Here is a 19,138-nt window from a genome sequence, read left to right as displayed (position 1 = left end):
ATTTCAGATTTCCAGCATCCGCAGTATTTTGCAATTTTAAGTATGTACTTTATTGTTTCCCCTGCTGCACAGATCATCGATTCATATGCAAAGTGTGGCTACTTTGCACTTCACACAATTGCTACATCAGAGCAGTGGCAAGAGTAATGACACCCCAAACGGATCAAAACTGAGACTGGTCTCCTTACCTGAGGAAGCATGTGCTTGCCTTAGAGTGCAACAAAGGTTCACTAGATTGATTCCTGGGATGAGAGGTCTGTCCTGAGGAGAGATTGAGTAGAATGGGCAGATATTCCCTGAAGTGTAGAAGAATGAGAGGTGATCTCTGTTATGTTCATTAATAACTAAACATTCTTATTATAAACACAGCTAGCTTCTAACTAGTCATTTATTCAGTACACGTTCTCTAGGTACAGTATCTGTAGAGATGCAGCATGTGTGCTCCTGTGTGCAGGCTGCCATCTTGACTGCTGCCTTGTGGGTAGCCTAGTGCCTCATGGGTAATGTAGTCTTAATATATGTACAGCTGGGTAGTGTAGTCTTATACATACAGCTATATGCAGCTCTACGGCTCCACCTAGTGTCCACTATAGAATGACATGTTATTGATCGTTACAATCGCATTCAAATGTATAAAATTCTTAGAGGGCTTCACAGGGTAGATGCTGAGAGGTTGTCTCCCCTGGCTGGAGAGCCTAGAACTAGGGGTCATAGTCTCAGGATAAGGGGTCGGCCATTTAGGGCTGAGATGAGGAAAAATTTATTCGCTCAGAGGGTTGTAAATCTTTGGAATTCTCTACCCCAGAGAGCTCTGAGTATATTCAAGACTGAGATCGACAGATCTTTGGACACTAAGGGAATCAAGGGATATAGGAATAGGATGGGAAAGTGGAGATGAGGTAGAAGATTAGCTAACATCTCATTGAATATCGGAGCAGGCTCGAGGGGCCGTATGGCCTACTCCTGCCCCTATTTCTTATGTTCTTATGAGATGAGAACCTACAGGGGGTGAATTGAGCTGCGATTAACTAAAATAGTTATGTTTTTTCTCTTTTATTTTATCTTAACAGCAGGATTAGTGTCATTAAGATAAGTGAGACAAGACAGGTCTGACTTAAAGGGGTCGATTTTCATTGACCCATGGAGTCAGGATTGGAGGCGTGCAGGGGGGGGTTAAAGTCCCGAATTCGGGGGTCCCGACACCATCCCGCCCCCAACCCACCTCCATGTAAGTTTCAAAGGAGGCGGGTACCCGCCCCGCACTGGGACCCGCCTACCCGAGGCGGGAAGGGATTACTACCAATTAACTGCCTATTAACAGGTAGTTAACAGGCAGTTTTTAGCCTAATCCCTATTTTGAAGGTTGAAGTGTGGGATTCCCGATGGCTCCAAACCACGCCAAGTTAGAGGAGTCGGGCCGTCGGGTTGAAGGACTTGGAGGGGTCGAGATGTCAGTGTTCAGGTGAGTGATGGGTGCATGAGTGCAGAAGTAAGTGTGTTTGGTGTGTCTAAAGTGTGTAAAGAAGTTTAAATTACCTGTACTTACCTTTTCAGCCTTCCTTCCTCTAGGTTTCGGGAGTCCATCATCTCACCGGCACAGAAAGCAGAATGGCTGCGAACTGTCAAAAGTGACAGCCTGCAGCTTTCTGTGCCGGTGAGATTTCTAACTGAGTCTGTGGAGAAGGACTCAGGTTAGAAGTAAGACTGTCAGTGTTTGACAGCTTCAAACAGCTGTGAAACGCTGATATTTCATCTGTCAAAACGTCTTGACAGATGAAATGTCAATCTGTGACGTCACTTGTTGCCGGGTGGCCCTTAATTGGCCTACTGAGCCCGCTGGGCGGGCGCAACACGGTCAATCAAGTTAAAATCGCGTGGATTGGCCACATCTCGATGGAGGCGGGACTACAACCCCGAAAGTTGTAGTCCCACCTCCTTCCCGACTTCTGAATGAAAATCACCCCCAATGAGTCAGGGCATGTAAGCAAAAGAAACCTTGCAGATATTGGGAATATAAAACAAAAACAGAAAATGCCGAAACACTCAACAGGTCAGTCACTATCTGTGGCGAGAAGTGATAACATTTCAGGTGTCAAGCTTTTATCAGAACATCTATCTGCTATCTCCACAGATGGTGACTGACCTGCTGAGTGTTTCCAGCATTTTCTGTTTTTAGGCAATTAACCACATACATCATAAAAGAAAAAAAGACTTGCATTTCTATAGCGCCTTTTATGACCACCAGACATCCCAAAGCGCTTTACAGCCAATGAAGCACTATTTTGAAGTGTAGTCACTGTTGTAATGTAGAAAATGCGGCAGACAATTTGCGGACAACAAGCTCCCACAAACAGCATTGTGATAATGACCAGATAATCTGTTTTAGTGATGTTGATTGAGGGATAAATATTGGCTAGGACATTGGGGATAGTTCCCCTGCTCTTCTTTGCTATAGTGCCATGGGATCATTTATGTCCACCTGAGGGGACAGACGTGGCCTTAGTTTAGCACCTCATGCAAAAGACGGCACCTCTGACAGTGCAGCGCTCCCTCAGCACTGTATTGTAGTGTCAGCCTAGATTTTTTATGCTGTCACTCCAGTGCAGTTAACTGAGGGAGTGTGGCACTGTCGGAGGTGCTGTCTTTCAGATGAGACGTTAAACTAACGTCTGCTCTCTCGGATATAAAAGATCCCATGGCACTCTTTTGAAGAAGAGCAGGGGAGTTATCCCTGGTGTCCTGGCCAATATTTATCCCTCAACCAACATCATTAAAAACAGATTTTCTGGCCATTATCATATAACTGTTTGTGGGAGCTTGCTGTGTGCAAATTGGCTGCGGTGTTCCCTACATTACAACAGCAACTACACTTCAAAAAGTACTTAATTGGCTGTAAAGCGCTTTGGGACGTCTGGTGTTGGTGAAAGGCGCTATAGAAATGCATGTATTTCTTTCTTTTGGTGGAGGGTGCAATCTCCCATATGTATAAAATACCCAAAACAGAAAGAGCTGATCAATCCAACAGAGCCACACAATCCCTCTCCCTTGCTTTAAGTGGCTTTGCATTTCATTGTCATGTGACAACAATTCAGCATGCGGGAGAAGGGGGGGGCGGGCATTTTTAATTGCATGTGGGCATTACTGGCAAGGCCAGCATTTATTGCCCATCCCTAGTTGTCCTTGAAGCCTCCTTCGTGAACCGCTGCAGGCCGTGTGGTGAAGGTACACTGCTGTTAGGGAGGGAGTTCCAGGATTTTGGCCGAGCGACGATATACTTCTGAGTCAGGATGGTGTGCGACTTGGAGGTGGTGGTGTATCCCATGCGCCTGATGCCCTTGTCCTTCTAGGTGGAACAGGTCGCGGGTTTGGGAGGTGCTGTCAAAGAAGCCTTGGTGAGTTGCTGCAGTGCATCTTGTAGATGGTACACACTGCAGCCACGGTACGCCGGTGGTGGAGGGAGTGAATGTTTAAGGTGGTGGATGGGGTGCCAGTCAAGCGGGCTGCTTTGTCCTGGATGGTGTCGAGTTTCTTGAGTGTTGTTGGAACTGCACTCAGCCAGGCAAATGGAGAGTATTCCATCACACTCCTTACTTGTACCTTGTAGATGGTGGGAAGGCTTTGGGGAGTCAGAAGGTGAGACACTCGCCACAGAATACCCAGCCTCTGACCTGCTCTTGTTGCCACAGTATTTGTGTGGCTGGTCAATGGTGACCCCCAGGACGTTGATGGCAGGGAATTCAGCGATGGCAATGCTGTTGAATGTCAAGGAGAGGTGGTGAGACTCTTGCTTGTTGGAGATAGTCTATTACCTGGCACTAATGTTACATGTCACTTATCCACCCCAAGCCTGAATGTTGTGCAGGTCTTGTTGCATGCAGGCATGGACTACTTCACTGTCTGTGGAGTGGTAAATGTACAGTCATCCCCATTTCATAACAGATACTAGTGTTTTAATTCCAAATTTATTCAATTGAATGTGAATTTAAATTCCGCAGCTGCCAATCGTAGGGTTTGAACCGGCGACTAACCAGATATTGGGAGTTCTCGTCCCCGCGTTCCTGGTCCAGTGACGGGACCACTGTGCTATCGCACCCTGCCCCGTGCGCAGTGCCCCACCCAACCCTTTCAGGAGCAGCCGTCAATCAAAGGAGACCAGCTGTGTGCGCGCGTGTGTGTAGGGGGCGAAGTGAATTAAAAGGCTCCGCCCAATCGCTGAATCGATCAAGATAAAAAAGGGGGCGTGGCACTCAATCAATCAACCAAAGGGGGCGTGGATTGGTGTGGGAGAAAGCCCCGCCCTGTCATTCAGAAGGCAGCACTTCCGGCGCGCGACCAGAGCGTTTGAATTTTAAACCGACCAAAAAGGAAAGGTTCAGATGGAGAGGGGGGGGGAGAGAGTGTGACGGACGGGAAACGGGAGCTGGGATTCACCGTCAGCGGACAGGCTCCCCCTCTCCTTCCTAGCACCATGGGATAGCCCAACCGCCCGCCCCTCCCCTCCTGGGACCGGCTCCGGCGGCCAGTTAATGGCGAGCGGGCTGAAGGAAATACACGATAACTTTTACAAGGGGCTTTAAACTTTTTTTTTCTCTCGCGGAAATACAAATGTCGTCGGATATTTATCTATAAACCCAACCCCCCCATCTACCACCTCAATCCAACCAAAAAAAAGACCTATATGTGTAGAAGAGTTGTGTGTGTGAGAGAGAAAATGGCAGCGCTGAGAGTCACAGTGCCGGCTTGTGGCTCGGCTGAGCCCGGCTTGAGATTGCCGCCGCTCTCGGTGCCGTCGATGGCGAAGGACGGGGAGCCGCTACCGCCACCACAAACCAGCGGTGATTTACCGCCGCCGCTACCGCCGCCTCCTCTTCCAGCAGCTCCGCACCAAGCCAGGCATTATCAGATGGAGGAGCTGGAGACTGTGGCTACTGTGGGTACGTTTATTCACTGGCATCTCTCCCGGGATCATTGTATGTCCTGTCTTGACTAGTGTTTCTGTGTGTGTGTGTACATTTTCTTGATTTTTTTGCAAAAAACAGTCTTTGCAAAATGCAATTTTCTTTGCATTCGCTAAAGTTGCATTGATCTATCCACCCCCCCCCCCCCAAACATGCACACTTTTATGTTGGTTGCTTTTTTTAATATCAAACATTATTAAATACTTGTGCAAACTTCCAGAAGTCTTCGCAAAATGCAGTTTGCCGTGTATTCACTAAGGTGCATTGATCCATTTCCTTCTAACTCTTTTATGTTGGTTGCAAATTTGCTTTTTTAAAAATAAAATACTTGTGCAAACTTCCAGGATTGGTGACCAAGGGATGTAATTAATGTCTTGGCTGTATTTAAAAAAATATATATATTCACTAAGGTGCATTGATCTATTTCCATCCCCCCCCAAAAATAACTTTTTGATTTTATGTTGTTGCAAATTTGTGTTTTTTAATATAACACATTATTAATTACTTGTTCAAACTTGATGTAATTGTTATTTTGATGGTGCTCCCACATTATTTTTTATGGCTGTCTCGATTTTCCAGTCAAGTTTTGTACTGTTGCACGGGGTTTTTCTTGCCCTTTAGAAAGCTATCTTTGCATTGGTGTTGGTAAAGGGAATTTGGGAATGAAATGCAACTGTACATCAATGTGGATTTAATTTGAGTTTTACGAGAGGTTAATTGAATTGTCTTTAGTGTAGCACTTTCCATTGTTGCAGTCGTTAAGTTTCAAACTTTACCTTTTAGCCCTGTTTATTTAGCGGACGCGGTGCTGATGGTGTTTTATTGGATGTGATTTCACGAACTGACTATCGATCTCTGTCTCAAACTGGCAGTAGTTATTTGGAGTAGGAAATGAACTCTTGGAACTAAACACATGTATATGGATGATATAAACTGTATTATGATCAATATATTTCTCCCTCCATGGAAACGTCAGGGTGTCGATGCTTTAATATTGGAACAACGAAAGAAACCTGGGATTTTCCATGATCTTATTGGAATTCTTGGTTTCTGTTTCTTTTTCGAGTGTGCCTCTTTGTTTTGGTATTTATTCAGCGATACATGCAAATTTATTTTGCTGTTTATCCAGTGTTTTTCCATTTAGATTTTTGTGTCATAGCTTTTTAGTAAAGTTTCATGGTAGAGGGGTGAATTTTTAAAAATATTCATTTGTGTAAAACAGTTTACACTTATTTTAACCCTTCCAATCTTGGCAAGCTTTTTGAGCTGTTTTTGAGGTGAGACACTGCTCACAAGTCGGTCACCAGTGAGAACTAATAAAGTCTGAATTAAGATTCTTGAACTCAGTGTATTGCCTTATACATTTGCATGGTAGTGGGCTCCGGGTCTTGGAGAACAATCTACATCGCCTGCTTTGCCCTGTTTACTGCTAAACTGGCTACAGCATTATAATCCTGTCCATGCTGATGTGTTGAATTATACTCAATGTGTTTACCAGGCAGTGTCTCGTGTTCGACGAACTGACAGTGGATGAGATGATCCATTAAAACCAGTTTGTCTCTGGTGCTACCAGATTTGCATACAAGGCATCTTTATTTTCAGTTATGCCAACAAGTGAATTTGTCAGCTACATTATATGATTAAAAAAAATGAAGCCTGGCTCGAGTAAGATTCTTCCTACAAGTACATTGTATTGGTAGCAACGTGCTGAACAAATCTAGTGATAGCATTGAACCTTTCATTTAGACATTGGAAACCATTAATTGGATGAAAAGTGTGATTGATCTGTTTAATGAATATGAAAAGTGCACATCTAAATGTTGGGCGAGGACAGCATTGGATTATCTGTGAAGGCCCCACTATTGAATCGCTTGCTGACTTGTCCAGATTCTGGTGAAGTTTTGCTCTGTGGACCAGCACCAGTTGCAGTTTCAAAGAGCAAGGGCAGAATATTCAAGATGGGGGAAAACACGAGAGGGCAAACAGCCAAAAAAAATCACTTTAGGATTAATGCAACTAAAATTGAATCTCCTATTGACTAATTTTATATTTCTGCTTTCTTCCTTTGATTACTACAAGTATAGCTTATTTTGGAATTTGTGCTAAATGATTCCTATGAGCCCCAGAATGCTACAAAAAAACCTTTGTTTCTTTGCAACTAACCGGGTCGACATAAGATATTTTGGGAATCTGCAAAGTAAAGTGATGCAGAGCTTTTAGTTAACAAAGAGAAAGTCAAAGGTTTCACCATGTGTATTGATCGTGACTGTTGTCTACTGTACAGATCCATTATGAATATTGGCCATTGTTTATTTATGTTGGCTTTCTGTGTATCCGTTGTTTGTCAACCCAGCAGTTTATCATGGACCGTCTGTTCTGGAAGCTATAAATAGTTTGTCCTGATACAATAGATTTGTTACAATTTAGCTTACATTTTACTATGCAAAGCAACATTTTTTAAAGGAGAATTACTTTATTTAAATGCCAGTTGTAATACAGACTTTCAGCTAAAAGCCTTATGTGCTCTGTGCCTTACTTAAGACCCGAAAAACAGCATTGCGTGAGTCACTTTTGTTTTGTTCACGGGATCTGGATGATGCTGGTGTGGGAGCATTTATTACCCATCCCTAGCTGCCCTGAGATGGTGATGGCTCTTAAACCGCTGCAGCCTTCGTGCTGATGGTGCTCCCAAGATGTTCTTGGAGATTTTCAGGATTTTGACCCAATGGCAATGAAGGAATGACTATATACATTGAAGGCAGAGTGGTAAGAGACTCGGAGGTGATGGTGTTCCAATGATATTGGTGGTCAATGTCACTGACGTATTGAGGGTAAAAATGTTATGTTGCCTGTAAGTTACTTTTTGTTTTAATAATCTTGCTATAATCGCTTTTATTTAATGATTAAGAGAATTGTTAGTCAGTTTATATCGGATAATGTTTGTACATTTGGTCACTTTATTTCCATTGCAGAAAAACTAGCGATTTTAAACCTATATAATCATAGAATCAGAGAATGGTTACAGCATGGGAAAAGGCCATTCAGCCCATCGAGTCTGTGCTGACTCAGCGAGTCCCACTCCCCTGCCCTTTCCCTGTAGCTCTGCCAGTTTTTTTCCTTCCGATACTTGAACAAAAAAACAGGGTGTATGATGCATGTAAGGGGAATTCTTCAAGGGAGAACTAGACCAAATACAATAAGTTGAGAGGGGAAGTGAAGATGAAAATAAGATTGGCAAAGAGAGAATATAAAAGGGAACCCAAAAATCTTCTGCCGGCATGTAAACAGTAAGCGGGTAGTAAGAGGCGGGGTGGGCCTATTGGGGACAAAGAAGGTGATATATGCTTAGATGTGCAGGGAAAGGCTAGAATACTCAATGAGTACTTTGTATCAGTGTTTACTAAGGAAGTGGATGCTGACAAAATATCGGTAGAAGTGGAAAAGGTAGAAGTAATGGAAGGAGTGAAAATTGATTCAGGATTTACTAGAAAGGCTGTGTATGCTTAGAGTGGATAAGTCGCCTGGTCCAGATGGCTTGCATCCCAGGTTGCTAAGGGAATTGGGGGAGGAGCTAGCGGCAGGGCTTGTCATAATTTTCCAATCTTTCCCAGATGCGGGGGAGGTTCCTGAAGATTGGAAAGTGGCAAATGTGACACCATTGTTCAAGAAAGGGTGTAAGCGGAAGCCGGGAGCAAGCGGAAGCCAAGCGCTGGCAGCGCAAGGAGCGCACATCAACCCAAGCACCCCACCCACCCGCCATCTGCCCCACCTGTGACAGAGACCGTAGGTCCCGCATTGGACTCATCAGTCACCTGCAAACTCATTTTTAATGTGGAAGCAAGTCATCCTCGGTTCCGAGGGACTGCCTAAGAAGAAGTATGGACAATCCTAGTAACTGCAGGCCGGTCAGTTTAACATCAGTGGTGGGTAAAGTTTTAGAAACAATAATCAAGAAAAAAATTAACGGGAACTTGGAGAGGTTTAAGCTAATTAAGGAGAGCCAACACGGATTTGTAAAAGGCAGATCGTATTTGACTAATCTAATTGAATTTTTTGATGAAGTAACAGGGAGGATTGATGAAGGGAATACAATGGATGTTGTTTACATGGATTTTCGGAAGGTGTTTGACAAAGTACCACATAGAAGGCTGGTTAACAAAATTGAGGCTCATGGAATAGGTGGGTCAGTGGCAGCTTGGATAAGGAATTGGCTTAAGGACAGAAAACAGCGAGTTGTGGTAAATGGCTGTTTTTCAGACTGGTGGATGGTAGACAGTGGTGTTCCCCAAAGGTCAGTGCTGGGGCCACTGCTTTTTTTGATATATATAAATGACCTGGATATTGGAATACAGAGTAGAATTTCTAAATTTGCTATGACACCAAACTTGGGGGTGTGGCAAGCAGTGATGGTACCAATCGACTGCCACAGGTCATAGAAAGGGCAGACAAGTGGCGGATGGAATTTAATGCAGAGACGTGTGAGGTGATGCATTTTGGCAGAAGGAACAGGGAGAGGCAATATACACTTAATGGCACAGTTTTAAAGAATGTGCAGGGACAGTGGTACCTGGGAGTTAATGTGCATAGGTCCCTGAAGGTGGCGGGACATAGAGAGAGAGTGGGTAGCAAAGCATGTGGGATCTTGCGAGTCATAAATGGAGGTATTGAGTACAAAAGTTGAGAAGTTATGTTGAACCTTTATAAAGCGCTGTTTAGGCCACAACTGGAGTATTGTCCAGTTCTGGTCACCACACTTTCTTCTTAGGCGGAACCGAGGATGACTTGCTTCCACATTAAAAATGAGTTCTCAGGTGACCGATGAGTCCAATGCGGGACCTACAGTCTCTGTCACAGGTGGGGCAGATGGTGGTTGAAAGGGTGGGTGGGTGGGGTGCTTGGGTTGACCTGCGCTCCTTGTGCTGCCTACGCTTGGCTTCTGCTTGCTCCCGGTGAAGAGACTCGAGGTGTTCGGCGCCTTCCTGGATGCTTCGCCTCCACTTTGTGCGGCCTTGGGCCAGGGATTCCCAGGTGTCGGTGGGGATGTTGCACTTTTTTCAAGGAGGCTTTGAGGGTGTCCTTGAAGTGTTTCTTCTGCCCACCTGGGACTCTCTTGCTGTGCCGAAGCTCCGAGTAGAGCGCTTGATTTGGGAGTCTCGTATCGGGAATACGGACAATGTGACCCATCCATCGACACTTAGGAAGGACGTGAAGGCCCTTGAGAGGGTGCAGAGGAGATTTACCAGAATGGTTCCAGGGATGGGGGATCTTAGCTACAAGGACAGGTTGGAGAAGCTGGATTTGTTTTCATTAGAGCGAAGGAGGTTGAGGGGTGTTTTGATAGCGGTGTACAAGATTATGATGTGTTTGGATAGGCTAGATGGGGAAAGGCTGTTCCCTCTAGTTGACGGTACAAGGACTAGAGGACACAGATTTAAGGCTTTGGGCAAGAGATACAGGGGGAATGTGAGGAAAAACTTTTTTACACAGCGAGTGGTGAGGACCTGGAACTCGCTGCTGATGGAAGTGGTTGAAATGGAGACATTCAATGTTTTCAAGGGGAGACTGGATAGGCACTTGAGGGAAATAAACTTACGGCGCTACGGGGATAGAGCAGCGCAGTGGGACTGACTGGATTGCTCTACAAAGAGCCGGCAGCAACTCCATGGGCCGAAAGGCCCCCTTCTGTGCCGTTATGACTCTGACTTATCCAACTCCATTTTGAAAGATAAGATTGAGTCTGCCTCCACCACCCTTTCAGGCAGTGCATTCCAGATCTTATCCACTCGCTGTGTAAGAAAAGTTTTTTCTTCCGTCGAATTTGGTTCTTTTGCTAATCACTTTAAATCTGTGTCTTCTGGTTCTCGACCCTTATGCCAATGGGAACAGTTTCTCTCTCTACTCTGTCCAGACCACTCATGATTTTGAAGGATGTATGTAGAACAATTGGCGGAGAGTATCAATAAATTGGCAGTCTTTAATTATTTAATGTTTTCTATTTCCCCCCTTTTTTCAGGGCCTGTGGTACAATGTGCACTACAGTACAATTCAAAAGCTTGGTTACATTGAAGTGCCAATACTTCACTGGTTGCATGCTTCTGAATACTTCGAGTGACAATTTGTGAGTGATCCACAACTTGATTCTAAAATGTAGTGAATGTTTTAGAATCTGCTTCCCTTTGAAAGATTGATCAACTTGAGGTTTCTTATTGCGTTGAACCTAGTTCTGCATTTTAAACTTTTGCAAGTGTTATTGATGGTGACTTGAGCTTCTGTATTTTAAATTTTTATTCAGACTGGTTACATTTCATGAGTGCGTTGAAATACTCTAGCATTGTGTGGCACTGAAGCTTTAATCGGAAATCCTGCAAATGAAATGATCGGCTTTATCGTGAATTTGAAATTTGCTTGCCGTTTTTCTGCGATACTATGAGATGTGTTTTCAAACCTCGGCCGTTTAATATTCAGCAGAACTGTCCTTCCTCATTTTGCGGCAGCTCATTGTATTACTTTTCTCCATTTGGGAGAAGGCGCTGTGACATCTGTCACTATGCTCCTTGTGTGTGTCTCAACGGGGTGCCTCAGTATTCTGGGTTATTTTTGTCAAAACTGGTCAGGTCCTGTCTTGATTCTGGTTTGCTTTTGTCGCTGTACAAAAAAATCTGCCAGGTACAGTTCCTCCTGTAGCCCCTGGTAAAAAACTACTCTCCCTGGGTGGGGGCAGAAGACTTTCAATTAATGACTCGGCATCGGGGCGACCTACCCTGGTTACACCTAAGACATAGGTGAGACGTGACAAAAGACATCCGATCATGCAGTTGGTGGTTTGGGATATTGCTTTATGTTGAGATATGATTCAAGTGTTCCTGCTGTGTGTATGTGTGACACATTAGTATGGATTGTCCAGGATTATTGTTGCACTTGTCACCTAATGATTTTGCAGTTGTAACAGCGTTGTTGAAATTTCAGTAGATTATATTCTCTTAGTTGTTGATGCAACTGATTTACAGAGACCATTTATTTAAAAAAACTGATTTCACTGATACTCCTGGATTTTTTCCAGGTGAAAAAAGGATTGCGACCCAATTCTGATCTGCATACAGACAAATTCTTCCTGGTTTTTAGTCAACCCTTGGATGTGCATAGAGTCATAGAGTCATAGTCATAGATTTATACAGCACAGAAAGGGGCCCTTCGGCCCATCGTGTCCGCGCCGGCCAGGCCACAGCTGGAATACTGTGTGCAGTTCTGGTTGCCACACTATAGGAAGGATGTGATTGAATTGGAGAGGGTGCAGAGGAGATTCACCAGGATGTTACCTGGGCTGGAGCGTTTCAGCTATGAAGAGAGACTGGACAGGTTGGGGTTGTTTTCCTTAGAGCAGAGAAGGCTGAGGGGGGACCTGATTGAGGTGTATAAAATTATGAGGGGCATAGATAGGGTAGATAGAAAGGAACTTTTCCCCTTAGTAGAGGGGTCAATAACCAGGTGGCATAGTTTCAACTGTAACATTATTATGCATGTTGTGCTGCCGACACATCTTGGGACCCAACTTTCACCATCAAACTCTAGAGGGGAGCAGCACTTAAAGGTTTGCCCATCACAGCTGACCTGTGGTGCCAAAAGGAAAATGAGAGTGGTATTCAAAGAGGCATCATAACAAAATGTAATCAGCTCAAACATTTCATGGGCAATGTTCTGATTACTGGCCACCCAAACATCAGCCTGAAGCACACCAGAGATTTGAGCGAAATCTGAGCATTTATAATAAAGATGACACAGGAAAGGAATGAAAATTTGTATCAAAGTATCTGCTCATGAGCAGCTCATTAAGTGTGGAACGATGATGACTTCTGAAGCCAAATATCCAAAATGAAGTATAGCTGAAAACATCAATGATGCTAGGTTATTAATAAAATGGATGCAGTGTATACAGTGATTGCAATATACTGTTCATAACATTCTGCAAAGTTAAAGCTTACCATCAACTATTATATTTAAAAAATCTAGATATGTACACTTTTTAATTTGTGCTGAGCATATGAATTAGATCTGTGACCTCTTTAATAGTTCTCTTGTGGCATTGCTCATATTAAGTCTTATTTTGTGCTGCTTTCTGTATGGCATGTAGCACACAATGTATTCTGCTTCTAGGGTGGAGCTGTGTTTTATGCGGCCTGTACTTTTAAGATGACAAAATCTAGTTGCTGTGAATAAGGACGAGTGTGAGGCCAGTTTAACTGTTGGTGCTGGAAGTTTTCAGATTGCCAAGTGCTTGTAAATTTCCTTTTTCAGGTTAATCTGTACATTTCTTGCAATAACTGAAAATAATCAGTAATTGACTTCAGCATAAAATGAGCACTTTCTGTAGTGTTACAGGCACTCAACTACATCTAATAGGTATAATTAAAATGTGCATCTATAGTATACTGAAGGGTCTACTTCAATGATACTGCAGGTTTAGTCCTCTGATACAATGCTTGTTCACACTTACTATTAAATCTTATCTTTTGACCACAGTTTTGGTTATTCTTTGAGTCACTAACTTGTTTTTCAGGGTTTAAAAAGCCAATGGCCCAGCCAAACTTTATTGCCGATGCTGACATTGAAGGCTTTGGTTGGTCACACCCAGTCACTCTTGCCTCCTATCAACCAAGCCATGATTATTTGTAATTGATTTTGCATCTGCAGCATTTCTGGTACTGTGATTGACTAGAGCACGTGGGTTACTGGCACTGTTACAAGGCTGTCATCTTCGTGAATTATTTAAAAGATCTGTGTCAGAAACACACCCTGCCAATCCACCCAAAAACTCTGCGATGGAAGTGGGTGGGGTGAATGAGTACATATGACCAATGTATAACAGCAAGATTAACATTATAACATCACTGTGCTTATTCTTCAATGAGTTGCTGAAATTTGCTAGTAGTTTCATGGGATCAGTTTGGCAGCCAGTCAAAGCATTTGTATGGCTTGTTTATAACTTTGTACTGAATACTGTGAAAATGGCTGTAGAAAATAAACGTATAAATACTTTAGCTCTGATCATTCGAAGTTTTTTTTTAGGGGTGCCACGTTTCCTTCCCTAGGTTTTTTAATGACAAAAAAGCATATTTCTTGTGCTAGCTCATAAAATTATCCAATTTATTGAACTCACTTTCACAACTTGCACCAGTAGAGTTGCTAGTCCAGCACCATAACCATGACACAACCAAGCCAGTTATATCATAACTACAGGGGTACATTATTCAATGTACAGGAAACTTTTTTTTATCCGGCACTGACTGGACCGGCGTGGTGTCGGTTTATCAAAGTCCAGATTACAGAGAGGTATAGTAAAAAGTACGAGAGCTCCGTACACAGCAACAAATCCAGGCTTCCCTGTTGCTTAGCAACAGGTGCAGGAACCCGGCCACAAGATGAAGGCATCCCTGTTTCTTAGCAACAGGTGCAGGAGCCCCGGTTACACAGCCACAGATCCAGGAACGGCCACTAATGAGGTAAAACTTACCTGAACCTACTCCTGAATTTTGCTGGTTGAGGTTTCCGGTTATTTAGGTGCTGGTAAATCGGAGAGTTTCCTGTAATCAGTGGATAGGAGCTGATTTGCAGCTAGGACCAAATAGTTTCACATGACATCACCTGGGCTGAAGGGTTTCTATCAGGAAAACTGGTCTAAGTTTTATACTCCCTCACAAGATCGTCCTATTTTGAATCTCTCAAGCCTCCCCTCTTAAATTATAAACTTAAGTTCAACCATTTGTACGGCTGCAGGGGAGTTACAGCAATGAGTGGTTTCGATCATATCCAATGATTTGAAGGTAAAGCCAGGCATTTTATTGCAGTTACCAAGTTCCAGATTTAAAGTGTGTCTCAAATCATTCTAATACTTTGTTGATGAATGATTTTTAAATTTAGTTCCTGTGGTTGGTTTTTGTTGAGCACCATGTCTTGACATTACCTTTTTGAAAGCTCCTACAAGCACAAACTCCAAATTATTCAGAATTCCACTGACTCTATTAATTGTAGCTCACCTATCACACTTGTTTTCACTGACTTACACATGCAGGGTATGGTAGCCTAGTGGTTATGTTACTGGTAATCCAGAGGCCTGGACTAATGATCCGGAGATGTGAGTTGAAATCCCACCATGGCAGCTGGGGAATTTAAATTCAGTTAATTAAATAAATCCGGAATAAAAAGTTAGTATGAAACTATCGGATTGTCATTAAAAACCCAGCTGGTTCACTACTGCCCTTGCCTGGTCTGGCCTATGTGACTCCAGACTCCTAGCAATGTGCTTGACTCTTAACTGCCCCCTGAAATGGCCGAGCAAGCCACTCGGTTGTATTAAGCCGCTACAAAAAATATACTGCAGCGGTTTGAGAAAGTGGTGGCGGGCAATTTGGGATGGGCAATAAATGCTGGCCTTGCTAGCGATGCCCACATCCCGTGAATGAATAAAAATAAGCATCCCACCCCCCCCAGGACATAGATTTCAAGATTCTTGTCTTCATTAACAAATCTCTCCATATTCTCTCACCACCCTAACTTTGCAACATGGTGTTCATTGTAAGCATATTACTAACTTGCTTTGTTCTGTGGTCAGTTGAGGTAAAGAAAAGAAAGTACTTGCAGTTACAGTGCCTTTCAGGATGTCTCCAAGCACTTCACGGCCAATGCTACTGTTGTGTATGTAACCTGTTCCACCTTAAGAGAGCTTAAGCCTGTTCCACCTTGAGATGTACTACTTTCTCAGGTTGCTGTAGACGTAATACCGGGGGTGAACACACCGGTATATAAGCACTGTGCAGTAATCTTGTATTCAGAATAGTCCCTACCTCCAACCAGTAAAGACCTGTTTTATTGTTACTGATTAAGTCTGAGTATTAATTACTTGAACAACTCACAGACTTAACACTGGCGACGAGGATGGGATTGCATAGTCCGATCAATCAATCTCCAAAGGAAGTTGAAGTATTAAAATCACAAATGAGGTCACTAGTAAACGACTTGCTGAAAGCCCAGAAAAAGCTGGAGGCAGAGGTACACATGAAGAAGTCTCTTCGGGAAAGATGTCTGGATTTGGAACAAGAGCTGGCTAACGTCCAGCTGGGTATGGAGGAAATAGACGACCCTCTCGCTGACCTGTCGGACGACTCCGAATATTACTATGTCCTGTCCTGCCCAACTTGTAACTTCGACTCCCACCATACAGAAATCATGGAGGAGCACCGAAAGTCTACGGAACATCGGGAGAAGGTGGCTCTACTACAAAAAAAGGAGGAAGAGAAGGAGGAACTGCGCATGCAGCTGGCAGCTGTGGCAGCTGACAATGGAGCCCAGAGAGTCTCCAAGAAGCAGAAAAGGAAAAGTAAAAACAGAAGATGACCCATCTGAACCATTATCACCTCTACCAGATCACACACGTGGTCCCTCCGAACGGAGCCAAATCAGTTCGGAAGTTCAAGCTGTTAAATCCATGAAAGGACTATTGAATGAGTAACGTGAACCGACTACACCACAGAGATTGAATCTGTGAACTGTTTTCCGCAGAGACTGAATCTGTGATATGTTACGTTAAACATGAAGTTATATATGTATATATGTTATTACGTTATGTTAAATGGGGGGGGATGACTATAAAGCTAAGAAGGGAGGAGTGTTGTGTATGTAACCTGTTCCACCTTAAGAGAGCTTAAGCCTGTTCCACCTTAAGAGATGTACTACTTTCTCAGGCTGCTGTAGACGTAATACCGGGGGTGAACACACCGGTATATAAGCACTGTGCAGTAATCTTGTATTCAGAATAGTCCCTACCTCCAACCAGTAAAGACCTGTTTTATTGTTACTGACTAAGTCTGAGTATTAATTACTTGAACAACTCACAGACTTAACAGCTACCACTGAGCGAATGATCTTAACCTCCTTTTGAATTCATTTTATCTGAGTAAAGTACCCATTTGGTACAAAGTGTAGTTAGTAAAACTATAGTTAACAGCAAAGCAGAGAAATAAACTGAAGGATTGATGATGGAAGCAATAAATACATTTTGTTAATTGCTGGCAAGCATTATTGCAATATCTGAAGGATGGAAATTGGCGCTTCTGTTGACCAGTGGAGATTCCAGCTGTGATCTATTACCAATGGTGCAAGGAGTGAAATAACCAATCTGCCTGCCCACGATAGACAAAACATCTGGGACAAGTTTATGAATCAGTATTTCATTGCATTGCTCATAAGAGTGTAGCCATTCTAGACCCTGCTGACAACAGCCCAGTTTTACTTCAAGAAGCCAAAAACACATTGCATTGTGAAATTGTTCTGTGTATACTGCATAACACCAGTTGGACATTTTGCTATCACTGTCTCACTATTGCTATTGAACCTTCCTTATCGAAGTAAAAATTGTTATGATTATCTTAACTCTTGTCAGAAATTCAGGTTGGTTCAGTTGGTAACACTGTCCCTTCTGAGTTGAAAAGTTGTGTTAAAGTTCTACCAGAATCTAGGCTGACAGTGCACTTCTGAGGAAGTGCTGCATTTTTGGAGGATATTGGATGAGATGTTAAAAATTTGAACCGATCAAATTGCTCATATCTTATTCACACTATTTTTGACTGGTGTTTTTCGTCACTAAAATAACATTTAGAATGTAACAAATAGCTTAAAAAATATATACACATTTCTAGAAGCCTCCCACTGATAAGATTTTCCATTAGAAATGCCAAAGAGATTGCCATCAAATCACTTGCCTGCCTTTGCCTTCATTTTGTACTCCAGTGTAGTTTCAATTTCCAGCACCTAATGTGAAAATGGAAGTACCCCTCAGTATAGCATAGTTAAATACAAAGTAATGTTCCCACTATACAATATGCTTCAGTCCCAGTGCCAGAAACACTACTTCTGCCTTCATCTCGAGACTCAATTACAGGAAACTTTCTGGTATCCGGCACCGACGGGACCGAGCTGGTGCCGTTGGATCAAAACTGCCGTAGAAACCAGTGCTAATATTAAAACATATGGAGCTCAGAGCTCCGTGTGAAGCAACAAACCCTGTTGCTTAGCAACAGCTTCAAAACAGTCGGCGCAGCTTGCAAGCGTCTAGCTGAAGCTGTTGCTTAGCTACAGAGACGCTTGCAGAGCCAGGACTGGAGAAAAGAAGCAACGAAAAGAAAAAAAATGATCTGAACCGACTCCTGAATTTTGCTGGTAGAGCCGGTAGATAACCTCCGGATAAACGAAAGTTTCCTGTACTGCAGTGCTTTTCTACAAAGTTCTGCCCTTTACAAATTGCATCTTGTCCGACACTTTGCTGAAGACATTCTATCCCACTCGTAGCCTAGTTTCTCTCTCGCCCATATGTTCACCGACGACCACTACTTTTTTATCTGTCTGTGCGCATCTTGAAAATCCTTGTCCTCCTCTACAAATCGTCCCCTAGCCTATCCCTGCAACCTTATTCATCCCCATGTTCTTTCCAACCAGTGTCCTTTTGCATCCTCCAGTCTCTTTGCTTTACTTTTGACTGCAGAATCTTTATTCATTTCGGCCTAGCACTCTACAACACTAGCTCTTTATCCCTTTGGACTTGCTCCTCACTCATCCTCCTTCAAAACCTTTCTTTTGGTCACAATATCTAATCCTTTTTTCTGTTTCTGGTATGTAAATTTATGTGAATGCTTTGGAATGTCATGACAATGCAATGAAACGCCATGTAATTTCTTCCTTTTTGTTTGCTCACTTGATCCAGATGCATATGCGCTTTGTCTTTCTCAGTCTCGTGCTCTATCTGTGCTCTTTTTTGTCTTTTTTACCTTCCCTTCCCCTCTACCCACAAAACTGCCCGTACCCCAGCGCACCAGGTCTTGTTCACCCATCACCCGAGTGCTCGCTGACCTACATTGGCTGCCGGTCCACCAGTGTCGCGATTAAAATTCTCATCCTTTCGTTCAAATCCCTTAATGGCCTCGCCTTTCCCTATCTTCCAGCCCTGCAACCCTCCGAGAACTCTGCGTTCCTCCAACTCTGGCTCCTTGTGCATCCCTAATTTCCTTTGCTCAATCATTGGTGGCCTTTCCTTCAGCCATCTAGGCCCAAAACTCTGGGAATCCCTCCCAAAACCTGTCCACTTCTCGCCTCTTTCTCCTCGAAGATGCTCCATAAAACCTATATTTTTTGAC

The 19,138-nt window shown here is 43.4% G+C and overlaps 1 protein-coding gene across 2 annotated transcripts in view; it reads left to right on the top strand.

Annotated features, from left to right (window-relative positions):
* Positions 1 to 4,373: 4,373 nt before the first annotated feature.
* The window catches only part of prkx (protein kinase X-linked), a 130,339-nt gene continuing 115,574 nt past the window's right edge, over positions 4,374 to 19,138 (top strand). Inside the window, exon 1 of one of the 2 annotated variants that reach the window (XM_085999656.1) lies at positions 4,374 to 4,934. In XM_085999656.1, coding sequence (XP_085855782.1) covers positions 4,679 to 4,934 — 256 coding nt within the window. In that variant the 5' untranslated portion in view covers positions 4,374 to 4,678. The remainder of the gene's footprint in view (positions 4,935 to 19,138) is intronic. The other variant, XM_085999655.1, reaches the window with a different exon arrangement.

The sequence above is a fragment of the Somniosus microcephalus genome, chromosome 10 (assembly GCF_052327205.1).
Source record: "Somniosus microcephalus isolate GS21.2 chromosome 10, FLI_Smic_1.0, whole genome shotgun sequence".
Classification (NCBI taxonomy): Eukaryota; Metazoa; Chordata; class Chondrichthyes; order Squaliformes; family Somniosidae; genus Somniosus; species Somniosus microcephalus.
Note: the sequence above shows the minus strand (reverse complement) of the source record. Positions and strands in the feature narration are given on the sequence as shown.